The sequence below is a fragment of the Natator depressus genome, chromosome 20 (genome assembly GCF_965152275.1).
Source record: "Natator depressus isolate rNatDep1 chromosome 20, rNatDep2.hap1, whole genome shotgun sequence".
Classification (NCBI taxonomy): Eukaryota; Metazoa; Chordata; order Testudines; family Cheloniidae; genus Natator; species Natator depressus.
In genome coordinates this window covers 4,758,180-4,785,947 of record NC_134253.1, presented here as the reverse complement: position 1 = coordinate 4,785,947, position 27,768 = coordinate 4,758,180, and the positions used below count along the sequence as shown (strand labels likewise).

The 27,768-nt window shown below is 50.6% G+C and overlaps 1 protein-coding gene across 2 annotated transcripts; it reads right to left on the bottom strand.

The window, feature by feature from the left end:
• Positions 1 to 299: 299 nt before the first annotated feature.
• Positions 300 to 8,886, bottom strand: TMEM106C (transmembrane protein 106C). 2 transcript variants are annotated; one of them, XM_074935794.1, is made up of 8 exons: positions 8,756 to 8,886; positions 7,609 to 7,817; positions 6,862 to 6,925; positions 5,515 to 5,674; positions 5,279 to 5,419; positions 3,835 to 3,884; positions 3,450 to 3,503; positions 300 to 2,125 (listed from the first exon to the last, which is right to left on the bottom strand). In XM_074935794.1, the coding sequence occupies exons 2-8, from the start codon at positions 7,787 to 7,789 to the stop codon at positions 1,963 to 1,965; spliced, it is 813 nt and encodes a 270-aa protein (XP_074791895.1). In that variant the 5' UTR covers positions 7,790 to 7,817; positions 8,756 to 8,886; the 3' UTR covers positions 300 to 1,962. The 2 variants fall into 2 exon arrangements, with proteins under 2 accessions (XP_074791895.1, XP_074791894.1); XM_074935793.1 differs by having other exon boundaries at positions 8,739 to 8,801.
• Positions 8,887 to 27,768: the final 18,882 nt, after the last annotated feature.

Here is a 27,768-nt window from a genome sequence, read left to right as displayed (position 1 = left end):
CCCACATTAGCCTCACCTTGAGTAGTTAGAGATTGGCATAAGCCCTCTTTGTGTGTTTGCACAGGTCCTGGCATGCTGGGTCACTGATCCACGATTAGGGACACCAGATACTACTGTAATACAAGTCAATAAGTATTGCAAATCCATAATACATAGATTAGCCAGCTAAGAAGGTGAGAGTGGCACGTCAGGCCAGTTGCAGTATAAAGTATTCAAAGTCCAGGGCAGAAATGCAGGAGATTAAAAGAGCCAGGGACTATTCCACTCAAATGATACTTCTTAGTGGTAAATAATCTCAGATTTTATTTGTCTAGCAAGATTCAGTTCTACAAATTATGCCCATAAAGTGCAATTCTATACAACAGTAACATTTTCTTAAAACAGGTTCATTTTCTACTTCACACTAATAACAAGCTTTCTTCAATGAAACATTTTAGATATTATCAGTTTCCTTTTCAGATTTTGACTGTTTGGTTTTTCCTCCCCACTAGCATAGCTATTTCCTCTAAAGTACGATAGAGAAAGATGCCGGTTGATTTAGCCCAAAAGAAATGGGGAAGCTGAGTTGAATTACAGTGAATTTAAGAGCCCTGAAATCATGATGTGCAAGAGTCTGGCTCAGAAGCAGCCTACAGAATCATTTGTCCTGCATACGAAGTGAGGACTTGAAAACTAAAAATACATTGTGCTTAGCCCTCTGTACCAGGGTTAACTGGCTATTATACATCCTAAGATATAAACTGCATCTCTAAAATGAGCATCTGAGACAGGCAATTCCCATTAACTTAAATGAAATCAGCTCAAGTCTGCACTCAGTCAAATCCCCATGCAAAAGTGAGCCAATGTCTGGAGAATCTACACAAGGATACTTCATATGTAATCTTTACATCCCTTCCTTTAGCGAAAATATACAGAAGTACAAAAATGGTATTCTAAAATACTGGCCCTTACAAACTGGTACAAAGTTTTCCTGTTAAAAGAAAGCAGCAAGTACACAGGTCAAACTGCTCAGCTACAGGTTCCCTAGCTTCAGTGACACCCAAGAACTCTCAATACAACATATATCTAGAGCAGTAGCTTCAAACCACTGCACGAAGGAAAAAGGCCCAAGAGCTATATGGTCCATACAAGGAAATCAGTACGACGACACCATTGGAGTGGTGCACCTATTGAAACACAGCCATCACTAAGACGGCAGGGTTTTGATATGCTGGAGATGGACACCAAGTTTTCTGAGGGTCAGTAAGCAAACCAGCACTTCAAATAGAACATATGTTGGTTAGTTCCAATGATTTCCCCTTCCAGCATCTGTCACAAGTTCCAGCTACAGAGAATAAATATGAGTGCCACTCTCTCCTGGAATGGACTATACGTAGAAATCCTACTAACAAAATGCCATAACATATTTTAATGGTGTGCTGCCACTGAGCAGAATGAGGGGCAAGAGGAGTTTCACTGAAACAGCACTTTTGTCCGAAAAGGACAAAAAAAAAAGCAAGCAGAGCCCACCAAGCAGCAGCAAAACTAAGGCAATGACAGAGTCTGAAGCCTTCTTTGACTTTCATTAAGTCAAAGATTATTTAAAACAGTTCCTTGATTTCTTCTGGGTTCAATTCTAAGAAATTTGTTGCAATATCTAAATACCAGATCAATGTCAAGTTATAAGTGGGTGGGAACTCAGCACGCTTTGGGGAGGATCGGACTAGATCACAAGCGGACATGCTCTCAAATCACTGCCCAAAACGTAAGCAGCGCAGCCAAGTTGCATATGCATGAATGTGAAGTGCCACATGATTTCAGACACCTCCTGTTCACTCCAAGTTTCTTCAAGGACAGCCATGATCCCTCTAATTCCATTTAAAAGCTACCTAGTGATCCTGCCTACAGGTACTAATTTATAATAAAAAAAGTCAGTCTGCATGATCACTTCCCCAAGAGAAGTATTAGTTGACTCCGGTGTCTTCAAAGTATCCTCCTCTCTTTGGTTACACTATCTAGAGTAGGTGGGGTGGACACAGGCCGAGGGTCCTGGACAGCTGTGGAATTAGCACCACAATCTACATAGTGATATGTTTCCAAGGAGCTCTGAGTCACATGGCCGATGTAGGAGATTTTCACTGATGTTCTGGAAGAGAGAGATTCAGTTCAGCTCAGATAGGACAGGTTATATTTAATTCACTTAAATCTAAAGACACTAATCTGGGAAGAGCTGATGAAAATATCAGCCAGCAATAGGAGTGGCTCTGCTTTTTAGTAATCTCCTTCCCCTCAAAAACTGCTGACTATATTGGGCATTTATACAGCACTTATCATTGGTATAGAGGTACTAAGATAAGGGATGTTTGTTAGTTTGTGGGACATTTTTTTTTCTTTACCAGAATTTGCAGGGTGCATATCAGATTTTCACATTTATGCAACCAAGCTTTAACTGTTCTGCATTCTTCACAGCTGTTGGGGCCAGCAGCCTGCTGCAATTTACACTCACCATATTCTTAAAGATGGGCACAGTCAGATGTGGATTGCTGCCTCAGTTAAAAGTGGAATCAAATTTCCCATGCCAAAAGCTGAGACTGACATGGGAATCACTGCTACACAGAAGGCACAAGGAATAGGCACATATAGCCCTCCCCTCTGCTGCTTATAGAATAGAGGAGAAACTAAGCCTCTTTGATTATTAAAGGCCCATTCAACTTCCACATTACACAGCTTTTCTTTGCCTGCAGCCAGGGCTGGTCTCCGAAGCCCTTATTCACCTGAGTAGCCCTACTGCAGTCAGTCAATCAGAATATTCATGAAAACAGAGCTAGAGATTAGGCCCCTAGATCACAGTGATGGGAATCTGTATGACAGATACTGAAAGTTTCTTCAGATACAACCATCACCTGCTTTGCCATCCCCATCCCTCTCCCAGTTCTTCCACCAACTGTCCTCTCCTACAGAGGGTGACTCACACTTTGGCCAGCTGCTAGGTGATATGGCTGTGTAGACCTCCAGACACATGAAACTAACTTGGGATGCTTCCCAGAAGGAACTGGTATGCAGTGCTACAGGTTAAACTGTCACATTGTAAGCAACAGTGCTAGTCCCAAGCCCGGATAAAAGAGGAAGGTTCTGTTGTTAGGTTAGTGACCCGCTAAGGTAAAACTTTACTGCAACAGAAACAGTCCAGTTAAACCAAAACGAAGACGATAGGTGCAAATGAAGCTCAAAATGCAAGTATGAGATCGCAGTGAAGCCGATATCTCAGGACATCAAATCCCAATGACCAAATCTGCACATCTGGGAAGGAGTGCCACAACTAGCAAGGGATCACAATCAATGAAGGAACTGGACTGACCAATGTGTCAGCAGACAGAAGGAACTCAAGTCTAAGATAAGCCTGTAATTTTGTCACTGCAATTCCATTTCCAGTCAACAGAGTGCAGTAGAGCAAAAGAAGAATTACATACCTCATGAAGATCACTATGTTATGCACCTTGACCTTGGGTAATGTGCAGAAGAAACTGTAAGAGACCAACATAGAGAAACATGTTGGAAGAAAGACTAAAACAGAGTTTGATCCATAACAAACTTTAGAAAGGCATTTTTAAAATTTTTTGGGCAGCCTGGAACTCCCTTTTTGCTTCGGGGCTGCTCTGGCTGAACTGTCCAGAACATTTAACAATTTTTTTATATTTGAAAAGCGTGGTACAGATGACCTTTCGGGTCTGATATTTTTGACCAACAGGAACTCGTTAAATAAAGCCGCAGGAGTCAGATCAGTTTACTCAGCGATATCCAATTTATGCAGATTCTTTGCACAAACTGCAGAGATAAATAATAAATAATCCTTACTACACATAGGAGAAAGGTCCACCCATCTCGGATTTCACAGTGAAATTCACCTGAAAAGGACAAGATATGTTCAGCAAATAGTAAAATGAATCAGAAATTAGAGATGCAAGTGACCTTCAGTATTAAACCAAGTCAGGTTATTCCCTACAATACGTTCTCCTGTGCTTTGTCCAGTCCAGCTATAAGACACTCTAGCTGCAAGGAGACTAATCCACACAACCATCGCTGAGTCAGGAAACAGAGTAATACCACAGTTAAAATGTGTCATGGGACAGGACCCAACAATGCTGTAAATGGAGTCTCTTGACTTGGTTATAGCTGTGTTGTAGATGAAGGTTAGCCTGTACATCTCAGTGTCAGGAAGGTTCCTCTTCTAGCCTAGATTCTCCCTTGTTTAGTTTCATCCTATTACTTCTAGTTATACTCTAATTTGACCCCTTTAGACAAATTTCTCCCTCTTCTAGACATTCACAGCATTCAGATATTTGTCAACCAACATATCACAAGTGACACTTAAACCAGTTTCTTTTAATCCTTCTTCCAAAGTCAGCCCCTTTCACCCCCAGAAGTATTTCTGATGTTGTTTGGATTTCCTCCTATTTATCAGCATCTTTTCCCTGGAACCCAACAACTCATTCCAGATGTAGCCTTACCATAGCTGAACAGAAGGAGATTACCTTGGCTTAACACTTCTTTATAGTGGTCCCAAAGGCTGCATTGGGTTGGGGTTTTTTTTGGTCACTGCCATATCACTTGGCAGGCACTAAGACTTGTAGATCTTAATATTACCACTTACCAATTACTTCTTAACTAAACTGTCCAGACTCACCTTGTCCCACCCAACTTACTTTGTTAAGTTTTGTAAAAACAGTTCAAAGTTCAATCATTTAAAACCATCAACTTCCCTAGTGTCTATCCAGCATTTTCTTCTTTCATCAATATATGTAGTAGACCCTTCATTCCTGCTTTTTTTCTTTCCCCCCCCTTCGGAGAGGGGACGGGGGGGAAGAGAGAGAGACAGGACGGAGAGAGAGAGAGAGGATGCTAGATTTGTTCTTTTCCTGTCAGCCCTAACTTCTTTCTTCTTGTCTAGTCCCACCCCAATTCTGCATTTCCAGGACAGGCTGTGGTTAGCTACACAAGGAACTGGTCAAAGATACGAAGCCTCACTGGTGATCTCTCACCACTTGCATTTTAATGTAGCTATGGGTCCCATCTGGTTAGTGCATAAGCTGGGAGGAGAGGAAGAAGGGAGGGTGTCTCCCTCTGTGCAGAAGGTCCCGCTCATTAGCGCAGGGGCCTCAGCCATAAGTCATCTAACTTTTTCAGTTGGACCCATTAGGCTGTGGGTCACTTCCAAAGGCCAGTATCACCAGCAGTAGGGGATGGTTCAATACTCTCTACAGCTTAAGCCCCAGTTCATACTCAAGAAAGGCTGTAATACCAGTTTGTCGCTCAGCGGCTGGATGCGAGACACATTGGTAATCTGTTGGGTTCCAACCACAGTATTCATGTACTGCACCTGGCTGGCTATGCTGGCTACTGCAACTGAATAGAAATTGGAGTTTCTGATCCTCAGGGTGGTCTGTATCAAGAAAGAGAGAAGACACATCAGAATCCGAGTCCTCCAGAGTTCAGCAGCAAACTCACTCAAGACAAAAGGATTAGACAGAGCTTTACCGTGATGGCAAGAATGACAATGGAGTTTTTCTGGTCAAACCAAACTTGAACCCCTTTGATGCCCTCATCATCCACAAGGACCGAGTGTGGAAACAGGAAGAAAATCACCAGCCCTGATATCAGAAGGCAGAGCAGCACAGACAGCAGCACATAGAGCTTCCTGCAACAGACATGAACATTTTACCCACTTTGCCCTGATACTGCACTTGTGACTGGAGAGTCTCAATTTACAAACATGAAGTGATTTTAAAGGCTCCGTGGAAGGTAGGAAGCATATTATCCCCACTTTACATATGCATGAACCATGATACAGAGGGACTTAGTGACCCAGTAAGTCTCTGGAGCAGTCATGAGGAAACCACAGATCTAAGCTACTTGTATGGTCCCCATAACCGTAGCACCTGAGCACCTCACAATCTTTAACGTATTTATCCTCACAACAGCCTGTAAGATGGAAATGATAGCCCTGTACTATTTTACACGTGGAGAACACAGGCGCAGAGATGCTAAGTGACATGCCCGAAATCAAACAGGGAATATGTGGCAGAGCAGAGAAATGAACTCGGTCCTCCCAAGTCCTAGGTTACTGCCCAAACCACTGGGCCAATCTTCCTCTCTCTCACAAAGTCCTGGCTTGTTTGTTTAAAGCCAATGGGCACTGTTTCCTCCCATACAATGAGAGACTAGATCACCAGCTGTTACTAATGAAGTTCCAGCAGTATAAAAACCAGGAGAAGAAAAAGGACTGAAAGAACAAAGGATCCCTGGAAAAATATCAAGTGCTATATATAAACCCCTCCCCCAGCTATCAGACAATGCGCACCCAAGCTTCCCTGGAGAAACATATCACAAATAATAAGTGCTACTCTTACATGAATAAGATTAAATTGGATAAAGTGTCTAAACGACTCAAATAAAGAACTGGCAGCCCTTTAAACTGAGGCATTTTACCAAAAAGAAAGGGATTGAGTATACCAAAAAGTGTAAACATGGCACTCACAGAGTCATCTTCCCCCCCATTAATGTTTTCAGTCTGGTGCTTCTGATGTTGATAAGCCAGGATTTCTTTTAAGAACGTAAAAGGCATGAACTGGAGTAGCAATGGGGTTTTCATGCACACCCCAAGAGTGGGAGTTAATGGGAAATATTTAGTTACAGCTGAAGAAGTGTTTGATGGCATTATCTTAGATTAAACTAGAGCATGGAAGGCAGCACAAAAGGAAATGCAGAGTCAGTGCAATATTTAGTTGTGGCAGTACAACCGGGCACCAAATGAGAAGCAGTCGCATTTATTCTTCACGAGAAAGATCAGTGGACACGTGTTAGACTCTTTTACTCTGAACTTACGTTCTCTGGGGACGTAGCCTCTGGTCACTGTATGGTATTAGAGCCACCAACTCATTGACCTGCTCTAGAAGACAAAAAGGAAAAAGCTTTGTCAATTCCACCCATTTGCAAGGTCACTATGCACTAAGCTCCCTAAAACTGAGGGCACTGGAAATGACTAAAAGCCGCCAAGGGTTTCTGGGTATGCATTTTAATATCGCGCTCCCTCAACATGAGAAGGAACATGCTCTCCTAGACTGTAGCGGACAATACAAATATCACAGCTACCAGCTGGATGGATTTGAATAAACAGTCTCATTGCTTCTTTGCCTTAACAGTTAAAGAACACCATGGGACAGATGGCCCCACGATGAGACTATCTAGCCCAAGAAACCTTTTCTTTGTTAGTCCAGCGCCTTAAGATTCTCAAACACTATTTAGGAGCTTTGGTCTTGGGAAGTGAACCAGGCTTTGAAGAAGGAACTTGTTAGGAGATATAGGATGAGTACAAACCGAATTCACTGCACACTTCTTTCTACACCGAAAGTTCATTCAAAACCTTTTTCTATTCAACAGGAGAAACTAAAACAGTAGCAGAAAGAGAAACAATCAAGGGCAGCCAAGTACTCTTCAGAAGAGATTTGGAAATCAAAGAGGGAAATTTTGAACCAGATCCTGAAATGAATAAGAGTTTTACCTAAATAAAGAAGGTTTCTAGCCCATGAGTAAAATGCTTTGGGAGTGAAGTTTCAATACAGATAGATTCACCTGTGGGAATACAGCCAGTGCCTTGGCAAGTTGGGCAGGTGATGCTGTCCCGACCGGTGAATTCAACATATGGAAACTTGGCAATGTCTTCCTCACGATCTCTGCTGTCTAGTAAGTCCTCATCATTCTCTCTTCTCTGCCTGGAAGACACGTTACTACCAAGAGAGAACAGACATCCCATGGCAACAGATGAAGAATTGCTGGATGTCCTAGAAAGAAAGTTGGGAAGAGCAGGGCTCATGATCAGATAGCATTCCCTCCTTCACTGAGGGACAAGCTGCTCTTCATCCCCAGGAGATATGCCCCTCCCTTTTTATTCCCTCCCCTATCCACACAGAGGGATAAAGACCCTCCTTAAACGCCCCCCCCCATGCCTCCTCCACCTGCACTCCCTCGCCCAGAGGCATTCCACCCCTCTCACCCCAGAGAACTAACCCCCCCCCCTTCAAGAGAGGTTTCAGAGTAGCAGCCCTGTTAGTCTGTATTCACAAAAAGAAAAGGAGGACTTGTGGCACCTTTAGAGACTAACCAATTTATTTGAGCATCAGCTTTCGTGAGCTACAGCTCACTTCATCGGATGCATACTGTGGAAAGTGTAGAAGATCTTTTTATACACATACAGCATGAAAAAATACCTCCCCCCACCCCACTCTCCTGCCGGTAAGAGCTCATCTTAAGTGATCACTCTCCTTACAATGTGTATTTTTTCATGGTCTGTGTGTATATATAAAATCTCATCACTGTATTTTCCACTGAATGCATCCGATGAAGTGAGCTGTAGCTCACGAAAGCTCATGCTCAGATATATTGGTTAGTCTCTAAGGTGCCACAAGTCCTCCTTTTCCTTTCAAGAGAGGTACACCCCCCCCCCCATACCTCTCCCACCCCCAGGCCAGATGCCCATTCCACCCGCCCTGCTTCCATCAAGCCAGAAAAACCACACGCCCCAGGGGCAACCACCGCCCCCCTTCCCAGGCCACCCGGCCTCCCCTCCCCAGGGAAGACCCCCCCACCGCATCCCTCCCTCCCCTCAGGGACCGAACCTCCCCCCTCACACACTCCCCGCAGGGGCAAGGCCCCGCCCCCACTTCGCCGCCTCCCCTCAGGCGCCCCAGCACGGCCCTTCACACCTGCTCAGCAGTCTCACCTTGACAGGCCGGCTCCCCGCACTGCGCATGCCCCCGCTCACGCGTGCGTCCCTATGACGGCGCCTCCGAAGGCGACCCGCGCAGGTGGACGGAGGGCGCGGCCAAAGGGAAGCTCCGCCCCTCCGGGGGCGAGGCGGGGGAGCCATATTGCGCAGGAGCACAGAGGGCGGAGAGGAGGGGCAGTTGGGCGAGGGAAGACTCCGCCTCCCATTGACCCGCCCCGTTCTTCTCCGCCCCACCCAACCCACACTGCGCACGCGCGATGAAAAGGGCGGGGCCAAGATCAGGTCAAAGCAGGGGCGAGGCTTAGAGAAAGTTCCTCCCCTCAGTGACGGTAATCCGCGCCCGGGTTTATCCTTGCCAATGCGCATGCGCAAGGGCAAGAGGCGGGGGAGACGCACGTATAGAAAACTCCGCCCTTAAAAAAAACTTGTGGGCCGCCAGTCAGTACGCATGTGCTCCAGCCCCCTCCCGCTCTCAATGCGCATGCGCCAAAACGGGACGACGCCCTCCCGGGTTTATGTCAATGCGCATGTGCTAGCGCCTGGGCTGTCAGTAGCGTTGGGTGTCTTCCTGCGCATGCGCCCAGTGGGGAACTAGGGTGTGCGTCAGTGCCTGGGTGGTAGAGGGGCCCTGGCGAGTGGGAGATGAGGGTGTTGCCATGACACGAAGGGCCCTCCCCACTTATGGGGCTTGGGTTGCAGCTCTGCAGCTGCCTGGTGCCCACGTGTCCCAGTATGCCCCATAGTGGTTGCAGAGTGCGTAGTCTTGTTGACATCATTAGGTTCCAGGGTTAACACGAGTTCGCTAGATGCTGGAGAGCCTGGCCTGAGCCTCCTCTGTTTTGTACCACCACCATAGTGCATTGTTGACCCCATCCCTTATACGGTCATTTACACCAGTGCAAATTCTGGTTTGGTAGCATTTTAAATGGTGCAAATGACTGGTCGAGGTGCAGGGTAGCAATGAAATTAGACCTTTTATGGACGCAAGTCTCTGTTGATCAGCACCTTGTGCAGTCATTTCACCCGTGCAAAATGCTACTGTTCTGATTTGGGCAGGGCAGAAGTTACTGGCCTAGGGTTGTCACCTGCCCCGGTTTTCCCAAGACTATCTCTTTCTTAAGATAGGGGGCCTGGAAAATCTGCAAGGTTACCCAATACACACTGCCAGCTGCCCGGTTTTATGGGCTCAGGAACGTCCCAGTTGTCCCTGGTTTTTTTGTACCTCAGAGTAGCAGCCCTGTTTGGTCCTGTTTTGCAGTTTATTCCTATGCAGAGTGTAAAATGGTGCCAAATCAGAAAAAGGTGAGAACACCTTACACGTAGGTTTGGTCTACAAAAAAAAGTTACGTCAGCACACCCTTGACCGACACAGATATACCAACAAAAACCCCAGCATGGATGTGGCTATGTTGATGGAAGAGGGCTGCTGTCGAGTAGCTAACAACGTGGGGAGGTGGTGTAACCTGTGTCTACACTGTGGAGCTAGGCTGTCACAGGCTCATAGTGTAGACATACCCTTACCTTGCACAGGTATAGAAAACTATACATGGTGAAAGGCTGGGGAGAATCAGGCCTGATGGGGTGGGTGTATGGTTGTTTGTTTTAATGCAAGCTTAAATTTTGCTGCACAATTCTGGGGCAGGTGCTGAACTCTCTGACGAACTCTGTGGCTGTGGAATGGCGTAATGGCCCTTTTCCATCACTCTCTCTTGGTTCTGCTCACACTCACAATTAACGTAGAAAGTTTGACTCACTGGAGTTGCAGTGGCAGCAATAATCTAGATTGAAAGGATGTTTTCCTGCCTTTGTGGTGGCTCTTGAGGTTAATATTGGTAACTTCAATAAACCAGGGACAAGAAACAGGCCTTTTTCAATTCTGCTTCTAGTCGCCCATAAAAAGCTGTGAGCGGGGAATTCAGTTTACGTCATAGATGTTGTAAAGAAAACCAGACAAAAATGGTGAATACATGGGCAGACTAAGAAATGAGGAACTGAATACTGGTCCACACACAATTTTCATACCACTATAACTATTTTAAGGGATATGATGAGGTGGACAAGGCTTTCTTCAGGCAGCTAACAGAAATTACTAGATTACAGGCCTTGGTTCTCATGGGGGACTTCAATCACCCTGATATCTGCTGGGAGAGCAATATAGCAATGCACAGACAATTCAGGAAGTTTTTGGAAAGTGTAGGGGACTATTTCCTGATGCAAGTGCTGGAGGAACCAACTAGGGGCAGAGCTCTTCTTGACCTGCTGTTCCCAAACAGGGAAGAATTAGTAGGGGAAGCAAAAGTGGATGGGAACCTGGGAGGCAGTGACCACAAAATGTTCTAGTTCAGGATCCTGACACAGGGAAGAAAGGAGAGCAGCAGAATACGGACCCTGGACTTCAGAAAAGCAGACTTTGACTCCCTCAGGGAACTGATGGGCAGGATCCCTTGAGAGAATAACATGAGGGGGAAAGGAGTCCAGGAGAGCCGGCTGTATTTTAAAGAATCCTTATTGAGTTTGCAGGAACAAACCATCCCAATGTGTAGAAAGAGTAGTAAATAGGGCAGGCGGCCACCTTGGCTTAACAGTGAAATCCTTGCTGATCTTAAACACAAAAAAGAAGCTTACAAGAAGTGGAAGCTTGGACAAATGATCAGGGAGGAGTATAAAATATTGCTCAGGCATGCAGGAGTGAAATCAGGAAGGCCAAATCACAACTGGAGTTGCAGCTAGCAAGTGATGTTAAGAGTAACAAGGGTTTCTACAGGTATGTTAGCAACAAGAAGAAGGTCAAGGAAAGTGTGGGCCCCTTACTGAATGAGGGAGGCAACCTAGTGACAGAGGATGTGGAAAAAGCTAATGTACTCAATGCTTTTTTTGCTTCTGTCTTCACAAACAAGGTCAGCTCCCAGACTGCTGCATTGGGCAGCACAGTATGGGGAGGAGGTGACCAGCCCTCTGTGGAGAAAGAAGTGGTTCAGGACTATTTAGAAAAGCTGGACGAGCACAAGTCCATGGGTCCGGATGCATTGCATCCGAGGGTGCTAAAGGAGTTGGCTGGTGTGACTGGAGAGCCATTGGCCATTATCTTTGAAAACTCATGGCGATCGGGAGCGGTCCTGGATGACTGGGAAAAGGTTAATGTAGTGCCTATCTTTACAAAAGGGAAGGAGGAGGATCCAGGGAACTGCAGGCCAGTCAGTCTCACCTCAGTCCCTGGAAAAATCATGGAGCAGGTCCTCAAGGAATCAATTTTGAAGCACTTTGAGGAGACAAAAGTGAACAGGAACAGTCAGCATGGATTCACCAAGGGCAAGTCATGCCTGACTAACCTAAATGCTTTCTATGATGAGATAACTGGCTCTGTGGATGAGGGGACATGTTATTCCTTGACTTTAGCAAAGCTTTTGATACGGTCTCCCACAGTATTCTTCTAGTATATCATCTAGTCTGGTCTTCTGTATAGCACAGACCAGAGAGCTTCCCAAAAATAATCCCTAGAGCAGATCTTGTAGGAAAACACCCAATCTGGATTTTAAAATGGTCAGTGATGGAGAATCCATCACAATCCTTGGTAAATTATTCCAATGGTTAATTACCCTCACTGTAAATCATTTACACCTTTTTTCCAGTCTGAATTTGTTTAGCTTCAACTTCCATGTTATACCAATCGCCGGTAGATTGAAGAGCCCATTATTAAATATTTGTTCCCCATGTAGGTACTTGGAGACTGTAATCAAATCACCCCTTAACCTTCTCTTTGTTAAAATAAATAGATTGAGCTCCTTGCCTGTATCACTATAAGTCATGTTTTCCAGTCCTTGAATCATGCTTGTGGCTCTTTTCTGAATCCTCCAATTTATTAACATCCTTTTTGAATTGTGGATACCACAACTGGACACAGTAGGGATCACACCGGTGCCACTATTGAGGTACAGTAACCTCTTTACTCCTACTCGAGATTCCCCTATTTAGGCATCCCAGGATCACTCTAGCTATTTTGGTCACTGTATCACACTGGGAGCTCATGTTCAGCTGCTTATTCACTTCCACCCCCAAATCTTTTTCAGAGTCACTGCTTCCCAGGATAGAGTCCCCCATCCTCTAACTAAGGCCTACAGGTTTTGTTCCTGGATGTATATGTTTTCATTAGCCATATTAAAATTAGGGCTGTCAAGCAATTAAAAAAATTAATTGCGATTAACTGCGCGATTCAAAAAATTAACCGCGCAATTCAAAAATGAATTCCGCGATTAATTGTGCTGTTAAACAACAATAGAATACCATTTCTTTTAAATATTTTTGGATGTTTACTTCATTTTCAAATCTATTAATTTCAATTACAACACAGAATAAAGAGTGTACAGTGCTCACTGTATATTTATTTTTGATTACAAATAATTGCGCTGTAAAAAACAAAAAAAAATTATTTTTCAATTCACCTCATACAAGTACTGTAGTGCAGTCTCTTTACCATGAAAGTTGAGCTTACAAATGTAGAATTATATATATATATAAAAAAAACTGCATTCAAAAATAAAACAATGTAAAACTTTAGAGCTTACAAGTCCACTCAGTCCTACTTCTTGGTCAGCTAATCACTCAGACAAACAAGATTGGTTACAATTTGCAGAAAATAATGCTGCCTGCTTCTTGTTTAGTATGACACCCGAAAGTGAGAACAGTCGTTCCCATGGCACTGTTGTCGCTGGCATTGAAAGATATTTTCGTGCCAGATACGCTAAAGATTCATATGTCCCTTCATGCTGCAATCACCATTCCAGAGGACATGCTTCCATGCTGCTGATGGGCTCTGCTTTTGATAACAATCCAAAGCAGCGTGGACTGACGCATGTTCATTTTCATCATCTGAGTCAGATGCCACCAGGAGGTTGATTTTCTTTTTTGGTGGTTTGTGTTCTGTAGTTTCCGTATCAGAGTGTTGCTCTTTTAAGAAAAGAAAAGGAGTACTTGTGGCACCTTAGAGACTAACCAATTTATTTGAGCATGAGCTTTCGTGAGCTACAGCTCACTTCATTCCACAGAATGCATCCGATGAAGTGAGCTGTAGCTCACGAAAGCTCATGCTCAAATAAATTGGTTAGTCTCTAAGGTGCCACAAGTACTCCTTTTCTTTTTGCGAATACAGACTAACACGGCTGTTACTCTGAAACTTGCTCTTTTAAGGCTTCTAAAAGCATGCTCCATACCTTGTCCCTCTCAGATTTTGGAAGGCACTTCAGATTTTTAAACCTTGGGTCGAGTGCTGTAGCTATTTTTAGAAATCTCACATGGGTACCTTCTTTGCGTTTTGTCAAATCTGCAGTGAAAGTGTTCTTAAAACGAACATGTGCTGGGTCATCATCCGAGACTGCTATAACATGAAATATGTGCAGAATGTGGGTAAAACAGAGTCGGAAACAGACAATTCTCCCCCGAAGGAGTCCACTCACAAATGTAATTGATGCATTATTTTTTTAATGAGCATCATCAGCATGGAAGCATGTCCTCTGGAATGGTGGCTGAAGCATGAAGGGGAATACGAATGTTTAGCATATTTAGCATGTAAATACCTTGCAACGCTGGCTACAAAAGTTCCATGCGTTCTCACTTTCAGGTGACATTGTAAATAAGAAGCAGGCAGCAGTATCTCCCGTCAATGTAAACAAATTTGTTTGTCTGAGCGATTGGCAGAATAAGAAGTAGATTAGGTAACCAAAAAAAAATCTGCATTTGTAAGTTACACTTCGAGGTCTAGTGGGTATGAGTGGGGGGGCTGGGGGTGGGAGTCAGCACTCCTGGGTTCTATTCCTGGATCTGTGAGGGAGGGTTGTCTACTGTTTAGATCAGGAGATGGAGAGTCAGGACTCCTCCTGGCTTTGCAGCTGACTCCCTGTGTGACTGAGGGCAATTCCCCCCCCCCCCCCCGTGCCTCAGTCATACGGGGATAATGACACCGACCCAGCTCCTGGGGGTTGGGGCTGGATTCATTCCAGTCTATACAGCACCTCTGAGGGAGGTGCTAGGAAAGGGCAGGACATAAGTAACCAACAGACACTAATGGGATGCACCATGTGATTCTCTTTCTGTCCCTAGCGCATGGGACTGTGGACCCCAACACAGCCAATGCCTACCTGCTCCTGTCCCGGGATCAGCGGAGCGTGAGGGTGGGCAACAAGAGGCGGGACGTCCCCAGTAACCCCAAGCGGTTTGACACGTGCACCTGCATCCTGGGCCGGCAGCAGTTCACAGCCGGGATGCACTACTGGGAGGTGGAAGTGGGGGACAAGCCATGTTGGACACTGGGGGTCTGTGAGGAGTGTGTGAGCAGGCAGGGAATATTCATGCCCTCACCAGCGACTGGCTTCTGGACGGTGTGGCTGCACAATGGGGATGAGTATGCAGCGCTCACTTCCCCCCTGACTGAGCTTATGCTGAGAGTGAAGCCTCGGCAGATTGGCATCCTCCTGGACTTTGAAGCCGGAGAGGTGTCCTTCTACAACGTGACTGGCAGCTGTCACATCTACACCTTCAGTGACATCTTCTTGGAGCCCCTGGGTCCATACTTCTACCCGGGGGTGCGAGCAGGCAGCCTGAATGATGCCCCACTGACCCGCCAACAGGGAACACAGCAGCCATGAGCCAATCACAGCCGCCTTGGCACCTTGGGCTTACCAATCAAAGGCTTTCTTAACAACTCATAATTCACCAGTGGAACTTACTGCCACAGGATATTGAGGGGGCCAAATGTCTAGTGGGATTCAAAAAAGGATGAGACATATATATGGATAATCCAAATATCACCAGCTAGAGAGGGCAGGAGACACCAGGACTATAAAACCATCTCGACGGGGCAGGAGCCAGCCACTGACTACAGGGGGGCACGTTTCCCAAAGAGAAGGTTATTCCATAATTACACACTGCAGGGTCTCTGATACCTTCCTTGAAGCCTCTGACTATGGAGACAGGATACCTGGCTTTTGGGCGCTGTAGTGAGCTAGCACAGCAAATCCTGTGCTCTCTGGGTGCTGTTAGAGCAAGAAATTGGTCACTGAAGCTGATAATCAGCCACAGAGCAGGAGTACTGACCCACGATAAATGCCCCCACACTGCTAGACCTTCCTGCACAGCCCCAGTAGGGGAGTCTCCATCCAGCATTGCCATTCCCCAGCACTGGAATGCAGAGTCAGCAGCATCTGCAGGGAGGCCCAGGGAGCAGGAGGGGATGGGTGAGAGGACCTGAGGGCCTTGCTCAGTTTGCAAAGAATCCAGCTGCATCATCTTTAGTAGGTGGTGTGGCTGGTGGAGACCTTGGGTCTCTGGCATGTCCTGCTCCTGGCCTAGCTGCTTGGTTCAAGGTAGAGCATCGCTGCCTGTGTCCTGTAACCTCCAGCAGCCAAGCTCCTTGGGGCAGCCATGGAAACATTGCCTTTGGCTACCCTTGTTTTAAAGGGCTCGGGGAGCATGGACACGAGGATGGAGTCGCGTGTCTGTAAAGGGTGGGGCCTGCCAACACGAGCGAGCCAGCTCCAATCGGCAATTCGCCTCTGACCTATCCCCCCTTCTAGTGAAATACCGAAGCCTTCCTTCCGCTGCATGCTTCTGAGCCCAGCCCAGCCCGTGGGCCAGAGCTGTCCACAGCCCTGTGCGTGTGCTGTCCCTGGTCTCACTGACGGTGGCATCAGCACTCAAACCCAGTGCAGACTTCAAAGCCTGTTGGCCCAGAAACCTCACCTCTCTAGGTCATTTTCTCCCACCAATAAACAAAGCATTGTATAAGCTGGCAAAGCATCCGTTGTGATCTGAGAGCTGCTCACCCCCACCTTCTGGGGGAAGGGGGAGAGCTAGGAGATCCAGTCCAGCTGGAGCCGTGGTGCTCTCAGGACTCAGCACTCTCATGGGCCCTTCGTGTTGCATGTGTGATTCAGGGAATACTATGACTGTCTGAGGGAGCTGCCCATTCCCTAGCCCTGTGTGCACCTCTCTGTGATGGGACTTCACCCCAAGAAGCCAATGTGCTGCATGCAGCTAAATATTCCAGCGCCCCTCCAGCCCCGGTAATGAAGGCAGAGTGAGAGGAATTTCATACACAGAGAACCCGCTAGACTGTTCCGGAGCTAGGCAGAGAGGGTGGGACAAGGGGGTCTCTGAGGCCCTCAGGCTGGGTCTAGCTCACTGCCATGCCCCTCTCAAGGAGTGGTTTTGCCTTCTTGACATATATTCACCCTAACCCAAATAATGACAGGTTTCAGAGTAGCAGCCGTGTTAGTCTGTATTCGCAAAAAGAAAAGGAGGACTTGTGGCACCTTAGAGACTAACCAATTTATTTGAGCATAAGCATCCGATGAAGGGAGCTTTAGCTTATGCTCAAATAAATTGGTTAGTCTCTAAGGTGCCACAAGTGCTCCTTTTCTTTTTCCTAACCCAAATGTATCCCATTGGCTACAGGGAGTTCCAAGCTGGGACAAGTTCACCATGATGTCTTTCTCCAGCAGGCGGATGGTTGCAGAATCTCTCCTGGGTTGCAGAATCGCTGCTAGCCAGGGCTGGCTTTGATGCAGCAGTCTGGGACGGTGCCCCATCCTAGCTGGGCAGGGCTCATGCCCTCCTTGCCTGGCCAATGCCATCGGGCTCCCCTTGAATATGTCCAGGACGCGATGGCTGCAGCCCTGCAGCCGCTGTACAGCCATGGGCACAGTAGGCCTGTGTGTGGGTGTTCGTCTGGCTCCAGGGCTGGGGAGGGAGGAGGAGACCCGGGAAAGAGCAGCAGCAAGCCGTTTGCTGAGTAGACAGGACGGGGCTGGCAGCTCCAGGCGCGTTCCCAGCTCCGCGGAGAGGGACGTCAAGGCTGGCTGGACTGGGTCTGTGCTTCCCTCCGAGCCAGGCTCTGGGCAAAGCGTTGGTGACTGGGAGACCCAGAGTGTGTGTGATTACCCCAAACCTTCCTGCAGGCGCTGGGGGACTGGGTGGCACCTGGAAAGACCGTGGAGATGTTTCTTTTGGGCCAGCTCCAGCCTGGCCAGGCTCCAAGCTCAGCGCTCCCCTGCCAGCCTCGTGAAGGGTCCTGGAGGAGCCAGAACACAGGGCAGGGGAGGAGAACGTAACCCTGCCGTGGGGCTGGGGCTGCTTTGCAGCAGAGGGCGGTGGGGGGCTGCGTGGGTGCTCCCGCATGGGCACTGCTGCCCGCCAGGGGACGGACGGCTGGGCCTGCACAAGGGGGCCTGTGTTTATACCTGGTGCAGACACAAGCGTTAGCGCCGCACAGCAGCTCGTGAGGATCTGACGGGCTCCATCCCCAGCCGCGCCCTGACGTGGCCCAGCTCTGTGCCTCAGTTTCCCCCTCTGTAGAACAGGAGGAGAGCGACACCAACCCTCCAGCTGTCCCGCTGCAGGACTGGGCCCTTGGTGGCATGGTTCTGGAGGATAGCTTCTTGCAGCCAGGGAAGGCTGGCATCAAGCTGTCTGTGTTTTCAAAGGCCCTCCAGCTCCCTCCCCTCCCCCTGCACTCTGGTGCGGATTACAGGGATCCCGGCTTGGTTTTTTATTGGAAATGCTTCCCAGCCGCTGCTCCAGGCCCAGAACATAGTGTGTTCGCTTTCAAACCTCGCACTGCATCTGTTAGCCCTTTACAAGGCCAAGACAAGAGCTGGGGACGCAGCCAGGGCTGGAGCTCTTCTCCATGTTCCTTTCCCGGGGTGCCAACCAGCCGGCTGCACCGTGCCACAGCCAGCAAGTTCCTTTCCCTTAACGCTCAGTGGAAACCCTTCCTGCTGCCCCTTGCCAGCCACGCCAGCATCACACCCACAGACCCTGGTCGTCGGCGGGTGGGGATCCAACCTGGGGCCTCTGGAGCTTAGTGCATGAGCCTCTATTGCATGAGCTAAAAGCCCCCTGGCTGATAGCGACGGCTGCAGAGCAGACTCATCTTCTCTCTCTCTCGAATGGTCTTGGTGCCACTCGATGGGACACAACACCACACCCAGAAGGTGCGTGGGTTACATCAGCTGGCGGAGGAGTAACTTCATATCGAGCTTCAGATCCCCGTCTTGGGCTTTGATTGATTGGGGAGGGGAGTCCCCAGGCATGCTGGGGTGGCTGGGAGGAAATCGAAAGGAGCTGTTTGTGCTGAATTCCCCCCCCCCCCCGTCACCCCACATTCTCCATCACAAACCCCGGGGCAGCAGCAGCTTCCAGTACACTGGGCTCCCCACAGCTCCCATCGGGGCAGACCTCAGCTGGGGCAGTTTGTCCCAGCCCTGTCCAGGGGCACAGCACATTCTCCAGCCCCGTTCCTGGAGCCGTGGTCACTGACACGAGCAGTGGATCTGCCCCAGTGACTTCAGTGCAGCTGTGGGACTCAGCGCTGCAGAACAGGAGGCCCTAGGTAACTAGCAGCTGAAGCGCCAGGATGAGAACCCTGGGCCCTAAAGCCGCCCTGTACGACGTCCCCAACCGCTGTTCAGAGGAGAGCGCTTGCCCTGGCTCTGGGACTAGGGCTTTTAATCCGCTCCGGGTGGCTCCGTTCCCCAGCGGCGCAGGCTCGTTCCTACCAGAGGGGTTTATTGCAGTCTCTGTTTGCTTCCCGTTAACAGCAGGCGGGAGGGAGGGAGAAGCTAGGAATTGCACACCCGCCCCGCAAGGCAGGTCAGTCTTTCCCGGAGGCTTGGGGAGTGGCTCTGCTTTCACTTTGATGCTCCATCTGATGCTGTTGTGGGCCGGATGTTAACCAAGCTGGCTGGGTTTCAGTCCAACACTCATTGCAGGGCCTCTTGGTGAGGCACCAAGTCCCAGGGTTAAACAGGGCGCCCTGGGGCTCCCAGCTCCCTGCACAAACAGCAAAATCTCATAGCCAGTGTGACGAAGTGGGACTGTTCTTAATGTTTCCTCTGAATAGTGTGGGGGTGCCTCAGTTTTCCCGATGCAGTTCTTAAGTATCTAGGTGGTGGGGTAAGGGTGTATGATCATTGCAGAGCCCCAGAGGGCAGGTGTGTGCAGGGGTCTGGACACAGAGAATGGCCAGCACCCTGTTTCCTGGCGACTGATGGCCTGGCCCTTTCCCACTGCGAGGTGAGAGCGAAAGGGTTGGAGAACAAAGGAATCAGGTGGCCTCCTGACCTGGGAAAGGGACAAAGCCCAGAGGAGGAGGGGCTGGAGGGAGTTTCAGTTTTGGGGCTGGCTGGAGACATGGAGTGAAGGGCAGACGTGGTTGTCTGGCTCACTGCCCCCCAAAATGGACCCAGCTGAGGGGTCCCATTCTCTGCACCTACAAGCTCTGTTTTAGACCATGTTCCTGTCGTCTAATAAACCTCTTTTTTACTGGCTGGCTGAGAGTCATGTCTGACTGCGAAGTTGGGGTGCAGGACCCTCTGGCTTCCCCAGGACCCCGCCTGGGCGGACTCGCTGGGGGAAGCGCACGGAGGGGCAGAGGATGCGGAATGCTCCGAGGTCAGACCCAGGAAGGTGGAAGCTGTGTGAGCTTTGTGTCCTGAAGACAGGCTGCTCACAGAAAGGAGACTTCCCCAGAGTCCTGACTGGCTTCATGGGGAGCAGTTCCAGAGCATCGCCCAGGGACTCCGTGACAACTGGTGGCAGCGGTGGGATCTACTGCACCCCGTGGATGGCACTTCCTGCAGTAAGTGACTGGGGAGTAGTAAAACGAAGGGGGATTGACGGGGACCAGGCATGCTGAAGATTCAGAGAGAGATGGTTTCAGGGGGTGGTTAACCCCTGGGAATGTGTGACCAGAGAGAAGGACTTTTGCAGTAACATGGTCCCTCGGGGATTGCAGCAAGCAGTCCCAGGGGTGGAGGACTGTCAAAGAGGTGGTGACCTCGAGAAGGGCTGGCACACGAGGGGTTCTCCCTGGAAACCGTGGGGAGCTGAGAGCACACAGGCCTGTGAGTCCACAACAACTTGGGAAGAGCGGAGTGATGGCCTGTCACCGTCTCCTTAAGAAGGACATTGTAACCCTGCGCAGAAAGAGAGGGTTGAGCATTGGAAAGTTCACCAAAGCACAGTTAATCGTGCAGCTGGAGGAGGATGACAGCTCTAAGGAATAGATTCCTGACCCCAAATGGGGCTATAGCAGGATCTGGGAGCAGCTGGAGTGGGAGCCATGCATCGCCAAGACTCCTGTCCCCGACCAGACGAGGGTCTTCACAATCGGCTTCCCCATCGGGGGATCGGAGATGGATGGGATTGGAGCTGAGTCCGAGAGAGCAAGAGGACTGTGAGAGACAGCGAGAGTCCAAGAAAGAGCTGCAGAAGCAGCAGCAGCATGAACTGGCGGTGGGGGAGCAGAGAGGCATAGGGGACCTCCCAGGGGTGAGTGGGGATAGACCCCAGGGTGCCAGTTCCACAAGGAACCTCGAGATTAAATTGATGCCCCTGGTTAAGGAGGGGGGGATGTGGATGCCCACCTCACTGCCTTTGAGCAGGCTGGTGATTTGAAGCAGGGGGACCCTGCGGAAAAGCCCCGGTGTCTAGCTCCCTTGCTGGGTCCCAAGGCCACAGACTCTGTCAGCCAGGTGGGTGGGGAGGTGGACAGGCTCCCACTCCTGATCCCAACCTATATGTCTGTGTGGAGTTTCCTTGGGCCAGGCCCCTCGGACCTCCAGTGGGAGCGGAAGGTGATGGTCAATGGGGAGACATTCCTGGGGTAGCGAGATCCTAGGACAGAGAGAACGGTTGTCAGGCCCCAGGTGGTGCAGCCTCAGATGCTGAGGGGCTATGTGAGCTGGGTGAGGGTCCCAAGGATGGAGCCCCTCACCCTGCCTATGGCCCAGATCCCTGTGCAGACCCAGGAGGGGTGGGGCTGGCTGGTTGTTGGGGTTCTCCAGGATACCAGCTCGAGACCCTGTTGGGGAGTGACTGTGTCTCCTTGGGACAGGATCCAGGCCTTGCTCCTGTAATGGCCAAGGGTTTGAATTTGAATCCAGGGAACCAATCGGTGGAGAGGGAAATGGTCAGTGAAAATGCAGATGACCTGGCTGGCAGCAGGGAGGAGCTGCTAAGCTCAGGCTACCTGCCTGCCTGTAACCAGACCCCTGGGGCTCCCCGTCCCCCTTGCACACCGGAGAGGGGGCTCACGCTGGCTCTGATGCAGTGAGGAAAGCAGCGAGCTCGCTGCCTACCCCCACTGGGACAGCAAGGACAGCGCTGAGCACAGTGAGAGCTGAGACCCCAGCTGAATGCGGGGAGACACAGGCAGGGCAGGTTATCTGTTGGGAGTGGCAAGGTGCTTGGTAAGGAAAGTTTGGATGAGCCTAGGCAGCCTTGTGAGCTGATGGCTGTGTCTAGTCAGCAGGGTGGGAAGGCGAGGAGAGTGGAAGATGAGTGTCCCTGGACCTTACCTGTTAGCTGGGTGGAGAAGTGGGACAGTGAAGGAAATGTGCCTATGTCTGTCAGGGGTATTGACTTGCTTATGGAGGGAGCGACCCTGATCTCCAAGCAGTTGTCTGTGACCAGCCCTGTGTGCTGGGACAAGGCGAAAGAGATCCCAAGCTGTGTGTCTGGTAAAGGAGAAAGCGTGTCCTGCTCTTCTTTGTCTGTGGAGCAGACCGAAGGGGCCTTTCAGCCTGTGATGGTTGAGGGTAGTGCAGTTGTCTCAGAGTTGGTTCTGGATTCAGCTAAAGCCCAGGAAGGGAATGGCCCTAAGTTTGTGTCCGCTCGGGAGAGTGGCCCTGTAACTACATCGCATCCAGTTAGTGTCTATGTAAAATCCCAGATCCCAGACAATTCTGGTGCTTGTATTTTACCTGTTGCTAGTGTGTTGTTGGGAAAGGGTGTAGCAACTCTGACTAATCAGGGTGAGATCCTAGCCAGGGCACAAGGAGAGCATGAAGGTGATATGATTGTGTTACCTACTGAGGGTGTGGAAACCTGTAGCAAGAAGGAAAAGATTCCTGGACTTGTGTGTGGCAAAGTGAAGGAAAAGGCTTCTGACCTTTTATCTAGGAAGTCTGTCAGTTTGCCTGAAAGGGGATTGTGTAGGAATCCGCCTGATGGGCCAGAGGTAAGGGAGACCCAGAAAGATGTAAGGGAGACCCAGAAAGAGTCTGTTGTTGCTCAGGAAAGCGTTCCTCTAGAGCAAGCCCTAGGTGAAGAGAGTAAGGGCAGAATTTCTGTGAGGGGTGAATTGTTGCATAGAAAAGCTCTAGGGAAAGGAATCCCCATGGAGTCTTTGCAAGCAGTTTACTGCAACGGAAGGGTGTGAAAGTGATTTAATTAAGAAAGTTTCAGTTCCTAACAGCCAGAAATTTTCTGTTGTGAATGAAGCCACTGACTTTCCTGTTGAAAGATCCAGTGTGGATAGCTTTGAGAAGGTCTCAGATGGAGTGAAAGCTGTTAAGAAAGTTAAACCGTCCTATAACCAAGTGACTGTGTTTGGCCAGCTTGTTGGGGAGAAGACCCAATCCCAGTTTGACCCCCTGGGGTTTTGGGGGTGGCCAAAGGGCACGGGCAGCATAAACCTTCCCACATGCAGCCTGCGAGTGCTATCGACCACCCCCGACCTAAGGGAGGGCGTGAAACTGGAAGGGCCTGGTGTAACTCCTACCAAGGAACGGGAGAGATGCTGGGGCATCTTGGGAACGTTGGTGGCTTCGAACTTCCCCAGGTCACTGGCTAAAGTGACCCCGCTCAGTTCGATCTCGAAGGAGGGGGAGAAGTTGTCACGGAGTCCCTGGGCGAGGGCTGAGAGTGCCAGAGGGCTGCTGCTGCTAGGGAAGCAGCGAGCCTCGGCTGATTGGGGAAAGAGCCATAGAGGCGGCCATGCCCCAAGCAGGCCACAGCTGGCCTGTATGAAAAGGCTGGGAGCCAGGCATTCAGAAAGGCTCTGTCCAGGCTTGGAGGACATAGGGCCTGGCTGTCTGCAGAAAGGGTAGTGGGAGTGAAGCAGGGCTGGGGAAAGGCCAGAGGAGCTCCAGGCTGCTGTGATGAAGTGGGACTGTTCTTAATGTTTCCTCTGAATAGTGTGGGGGTGCCTCAGTTTCCCCTATGCCGTTCTTAAGGATCTAGGTGGTGGGGTAAGGGGTATGATCATTGCAGAGCCCTAGAGGGCAGGTGTGTGCAGGGGTCTGGCCGCAGAGAATGGCCGACACCCTGCTTCCTGGCCACTGATGGCCTGGGCCCTTCCCCCCTGCAAGGTGAGAGCTAAAGGGTTGGAGAACAAAGGAATCAGGTGACCTCCTGGCCCGGGAAAGGGGAAAGCCCAGAGGAGGAGGGGCTGGAGGGAGTTTCAGTTTGGGGCTGGCTGGGACATGGAGTGAAGAGCAGACGTGGTTGTCTGGCTCACTGCCCCCCAGAATGGACCCAGCTGAGGGATCCCATTCTCTGCACCTACAAGCTCTGTTTTAGACCATGTTCCTGTTGTTTAATAAACCTCTGTTTTCCTGGCTGGCTGAGAGTCACATCTGACTGCGAAGTTGGGGTGCAGGACCCTCTGGCTTCCCCAGGAGCCCCGCCTGAGTGGATTCGCTGCGGGAAGCGCACGGAGGGGCAGAGGATGCTGAATGCTCTGAGGTCAGACCCAGGAAGCTGTGTGAGCTGTGTGTCCTGCAGACAGTCTGCTCACAGACAGGAGACTTCCCCAGAGTCCCGACTGGCTTCATGGGGAGCAGTTCCAGAGCATCGCCCGGGGACTCCATGACAGCTATCAAATCCCCCCTCACTCTTCTCTTCTGCAGACAAAATAACCACAGTTCCCTCAGCCTCTCCCCATAAGTCACGTGCCCCAGCTCCCCACTCATTTTCATTGCCCTCCGCTGGACTCTCTCCAATTTGTCCGCATCCTTTCTGTACTGGGGGCCCAAAACTGGATGCAATACTCCAGATGAGGCCCTCACCAGTGCTGAATAGAGGGGAATAATCACTTCCCTCGATCTGCGGGCAATGCTCCTACTAATGCAGCCCAATATGCTGTTAGCCTTCTTGGCAACACGGGCACGCTGCTGACTCATCTCCAGTTTCTCATCCGCTGTAACCCCAGGTCCTTTTCTGCAGGTCCTTTTCACCAGTTCCTTATGCACCTTTCAATTCTCATATTAAACCCCAACTTCTCCAATTGAACTAATAATTTCCCAATTGTATCAAATGCCTCACTGACATCCAGGTGGATTAGATCATTGGTTCTCAAACTGGGGGTCACCACCCGGTTAAGTGGGGGGGTCACGAGCCCCGACCCCAGCACGCGGCTGTAAGTTGCGAGCCCCGACCCCTGCGCCAGGCTGTCAGCCCCGACCCCTGTGTGGAGCTGCGGGGCTACGAGCCCCAACCCGGGCACACGGCTGTGGGTCCCAACCCCTGTGCTAGGCTGTGAGCCCTGACCCCGGTGTGCGGCTGTGAGTCCCGACCCCGACCCCTGCGCCGGGCTGTGAGCCACGACCCCGGTGTGCGGCTGTGAGTCCTGACCCCAACCCCTGGGCCGGGCTGTGAGCCCCGACCCCGACAGGGAATCGTGGTTGCAAGCCCCGACTCCAACCCCCACACAGGGCTGCAAGCCCAGACCCCAACCCTGGCCAGGAGCGGGGCTGTGATCCCTGAGTCCGACTGCCACATGGGGTTGCAAGTCCTGACCCCAACCAGGAGTGGGGTTGTGAGCCCTGAGCTGGGGCCTCTAGGACGCTGGAGCCCCGACCCCTGTAATGGGGTTTCAGGCGGAGTCCGGCCATGCTGAGGGTTATCAGCCGGGAGCACACACAGGGTTGTCAGCCCCGAGCCCCGCCACCCGCTGTGTTTTAGTCTGAATTTAAAAGCAGTGAGTAAAGGTCAATTCATTTTAAGCAACAGGGTTTAAATTTAGTATTTAACATAGTGTTAAATATCAAAAATGTGTTTTTAATTTTTAAGGGGGGGTCGCACTCAGAGGCTTGGTGTTCGAAAGGGGTCACCAATACAAAAAGTTTGAGAACCACTGGATTAGATCTACTGCGTTTCCTTTGTCTGAAACCTCAGTTATCTTCGCAGAGACACCGCTCAGGTTGGCCTGGCAGGACCTACCGATTGTTAAACCAGGTTGTATTTTATCCCAGTTACTGTTCACCCCTTTGTCCTTCGTTACTTTCTCTCTCAGAATTTGTCCCAAGACCTGGCAGAGAGCTGAGGTCAAATTAAAAGGCCTGTAGATACCAGGACCACGTTTTTTTCCATTTCTTAAAAGTAGGAACTATATTAGCAATTCTCCACTCCCCCGCCCCGAGTTTACAGAGTCATCAGAAATCCTTGCTATTGGGCTTGCAATTCCATGTGCCAGTCCCCTTACTATGCATGGATGGAGCTTATGGGATGCTACAGGCTGCAGTGAGTGGGGTGGGAGGACCCAGTAGGGGGCACTCGCCCCTTCTAGTCTGTGCCGGCCCCAGCATAGTGCTCAATTTGTGCTATTTTGGGGGTTGTAAATCTAAGCTCCTGAGCGCTTGTCACTAAGGAGCCCATGTGCAGTGCAGCCTGGCCATAGAATATCAGGATTGGAAGGGACCTCAGGAGGTCATCTAGTCCAACCCCCTGCTCAAAGCAGGGCCAATCCCCAGTTTTTGCCCCAGATCCCCAAATGGCCCCCTCAAGGATTGAACTCACAACCCTGGGTTTAGCAGGCCAATGCTCAAACCACTGAGCTATCCCTCCCCCCCGGCTCCCTGGCCCAGCTCCCCACGCTCTGTGCAGCGCAGTGCAACTGGATGCCCCGTCCCCTGCAGCCTGGGCTGGAGATTCAGCAGTGGGTTGGGCTTCTGAAGTGTAAGGCTTTAACTTGCTCTCTCCTACATTACGGCTATAGCCTACGCCAGCTCTGCGTTGGGGCCGGGCAGAAGTGTACTGCTTCACTACGTTACAAAGTGGCTATGACGTCATTTTTCTCCTCGCGTGCAGCCATTACCCGTTCTGACAGGCTGTTTATAATGCTAACTTTACTAGTTTTCAGAGGTTGTCGGGGGGTGGGGGGTGGAAGGTGGAAGTTTCGCCTAGTGCACAAAATATCCTTGCACCGGCCCTGGTGGGAGTCATCCTGATGGAAAGAGACGACGACGACGAGGCCCCCCCAAAGTGCAGCTCCTATGGGAGGGGGCAGCCCTTGGGGGTGGGGCAGACAGCCTCCTCCCCGTCCTGGTGTGTGACAGGCAGGCGGGGGGGAGCTCTCTGCTCCGACTGACTCCTAATCCTCCCCGAGGGTGAGACACCCCCAGGAGCACCCCTCCCAGAGCCCCCCAACTGGGCCCTGCCCCCCCAGACCCACACCCAACCAGACCCTGCCCCTGACCGGGCTCAGACCCCCCGGCTCCGCACTCACTCTCGCGCACCACCGCCTTCAGCCCGGACGGGGTCATCTCCGCCTCTTGCCACGTCCCTCGAGCCCTGTGGGTAGAAGTGGGACTCAGCTGTGTGCGGGGTGGGGCTGGAGTCAGGACTCCTGGGTTCTGCCCCGGCTCTGCTCCTGACCTTGGGCACGCCCTGCCGTGCTCTGGGGAGTGTCTGTGATGCTGGGCGACGGCCCCTAGTGACCCTGAAATCAGTCACTGGTGGACGGGCCCGGCCCCCCCCAGTGTCACTGGTGGACAGGCCCAGCCTTCCCCCCCCAGCCCCATGACTGATTTCAGTATAAAGCAACTGGGGTGCTGGCGGGTCGATGTCTGCAAGGCTGAAGACGGCCGAACGCCACAGCCCCCCACTTCTGGCACTGCGAGGGCCAGGCCGGGCACCAATGGGCAGGTGCCCGGTGACAGGGCCACACAGGTCCCCACTGAACCCCCACCTGGTCACATGGGGCGCAGAGGGAGGCAGGGGTCTCGGGCAGGGTTAAGGCGAGGACTGGGTTGGGGTAGTGGGGCCTCAGCCCACTCCAGTCAGGGCCCCCCACTGAACTGCAAGTCCCCCCTCCAACCAGTGTCCCCCCCTCAGCAGTGTCCCTTGCCCCCCCCCCTCGGTCAGGCCTCTTGCCCACCTCCAACCAGCCTCCCCCCGTCAGCCAGGCTCCTCGCCCCCCCCCCCCTCCAGCCAGCCCCCGTCAGCCAGGCCCC

Bases quoted from the DNA above. Each gene is read 5' to 3' on its own strand.
- TMEM106C (XM_074935793.1), bottom strand. From the start codon at position 8,785: ATGCGCAGTGCGGGGAGCCGGCCTGTCAAGGTGAGACTGCTGAGCAG. The intron at 5,420-5,514 runs GTAAAGCTCTGT...TTCTTGATACAG, and splicing joins TTGTCATTCTTGCCATCACG to ACCACCCTGAGGATCAGAAA. The intron at 3,504-3,834 runs GTAAGGATTATT...GGTCTCTTACAG, and splicing joins GGACCTTTCTCCTATGTGTA to TTTCTTCTGCACATTACCCA.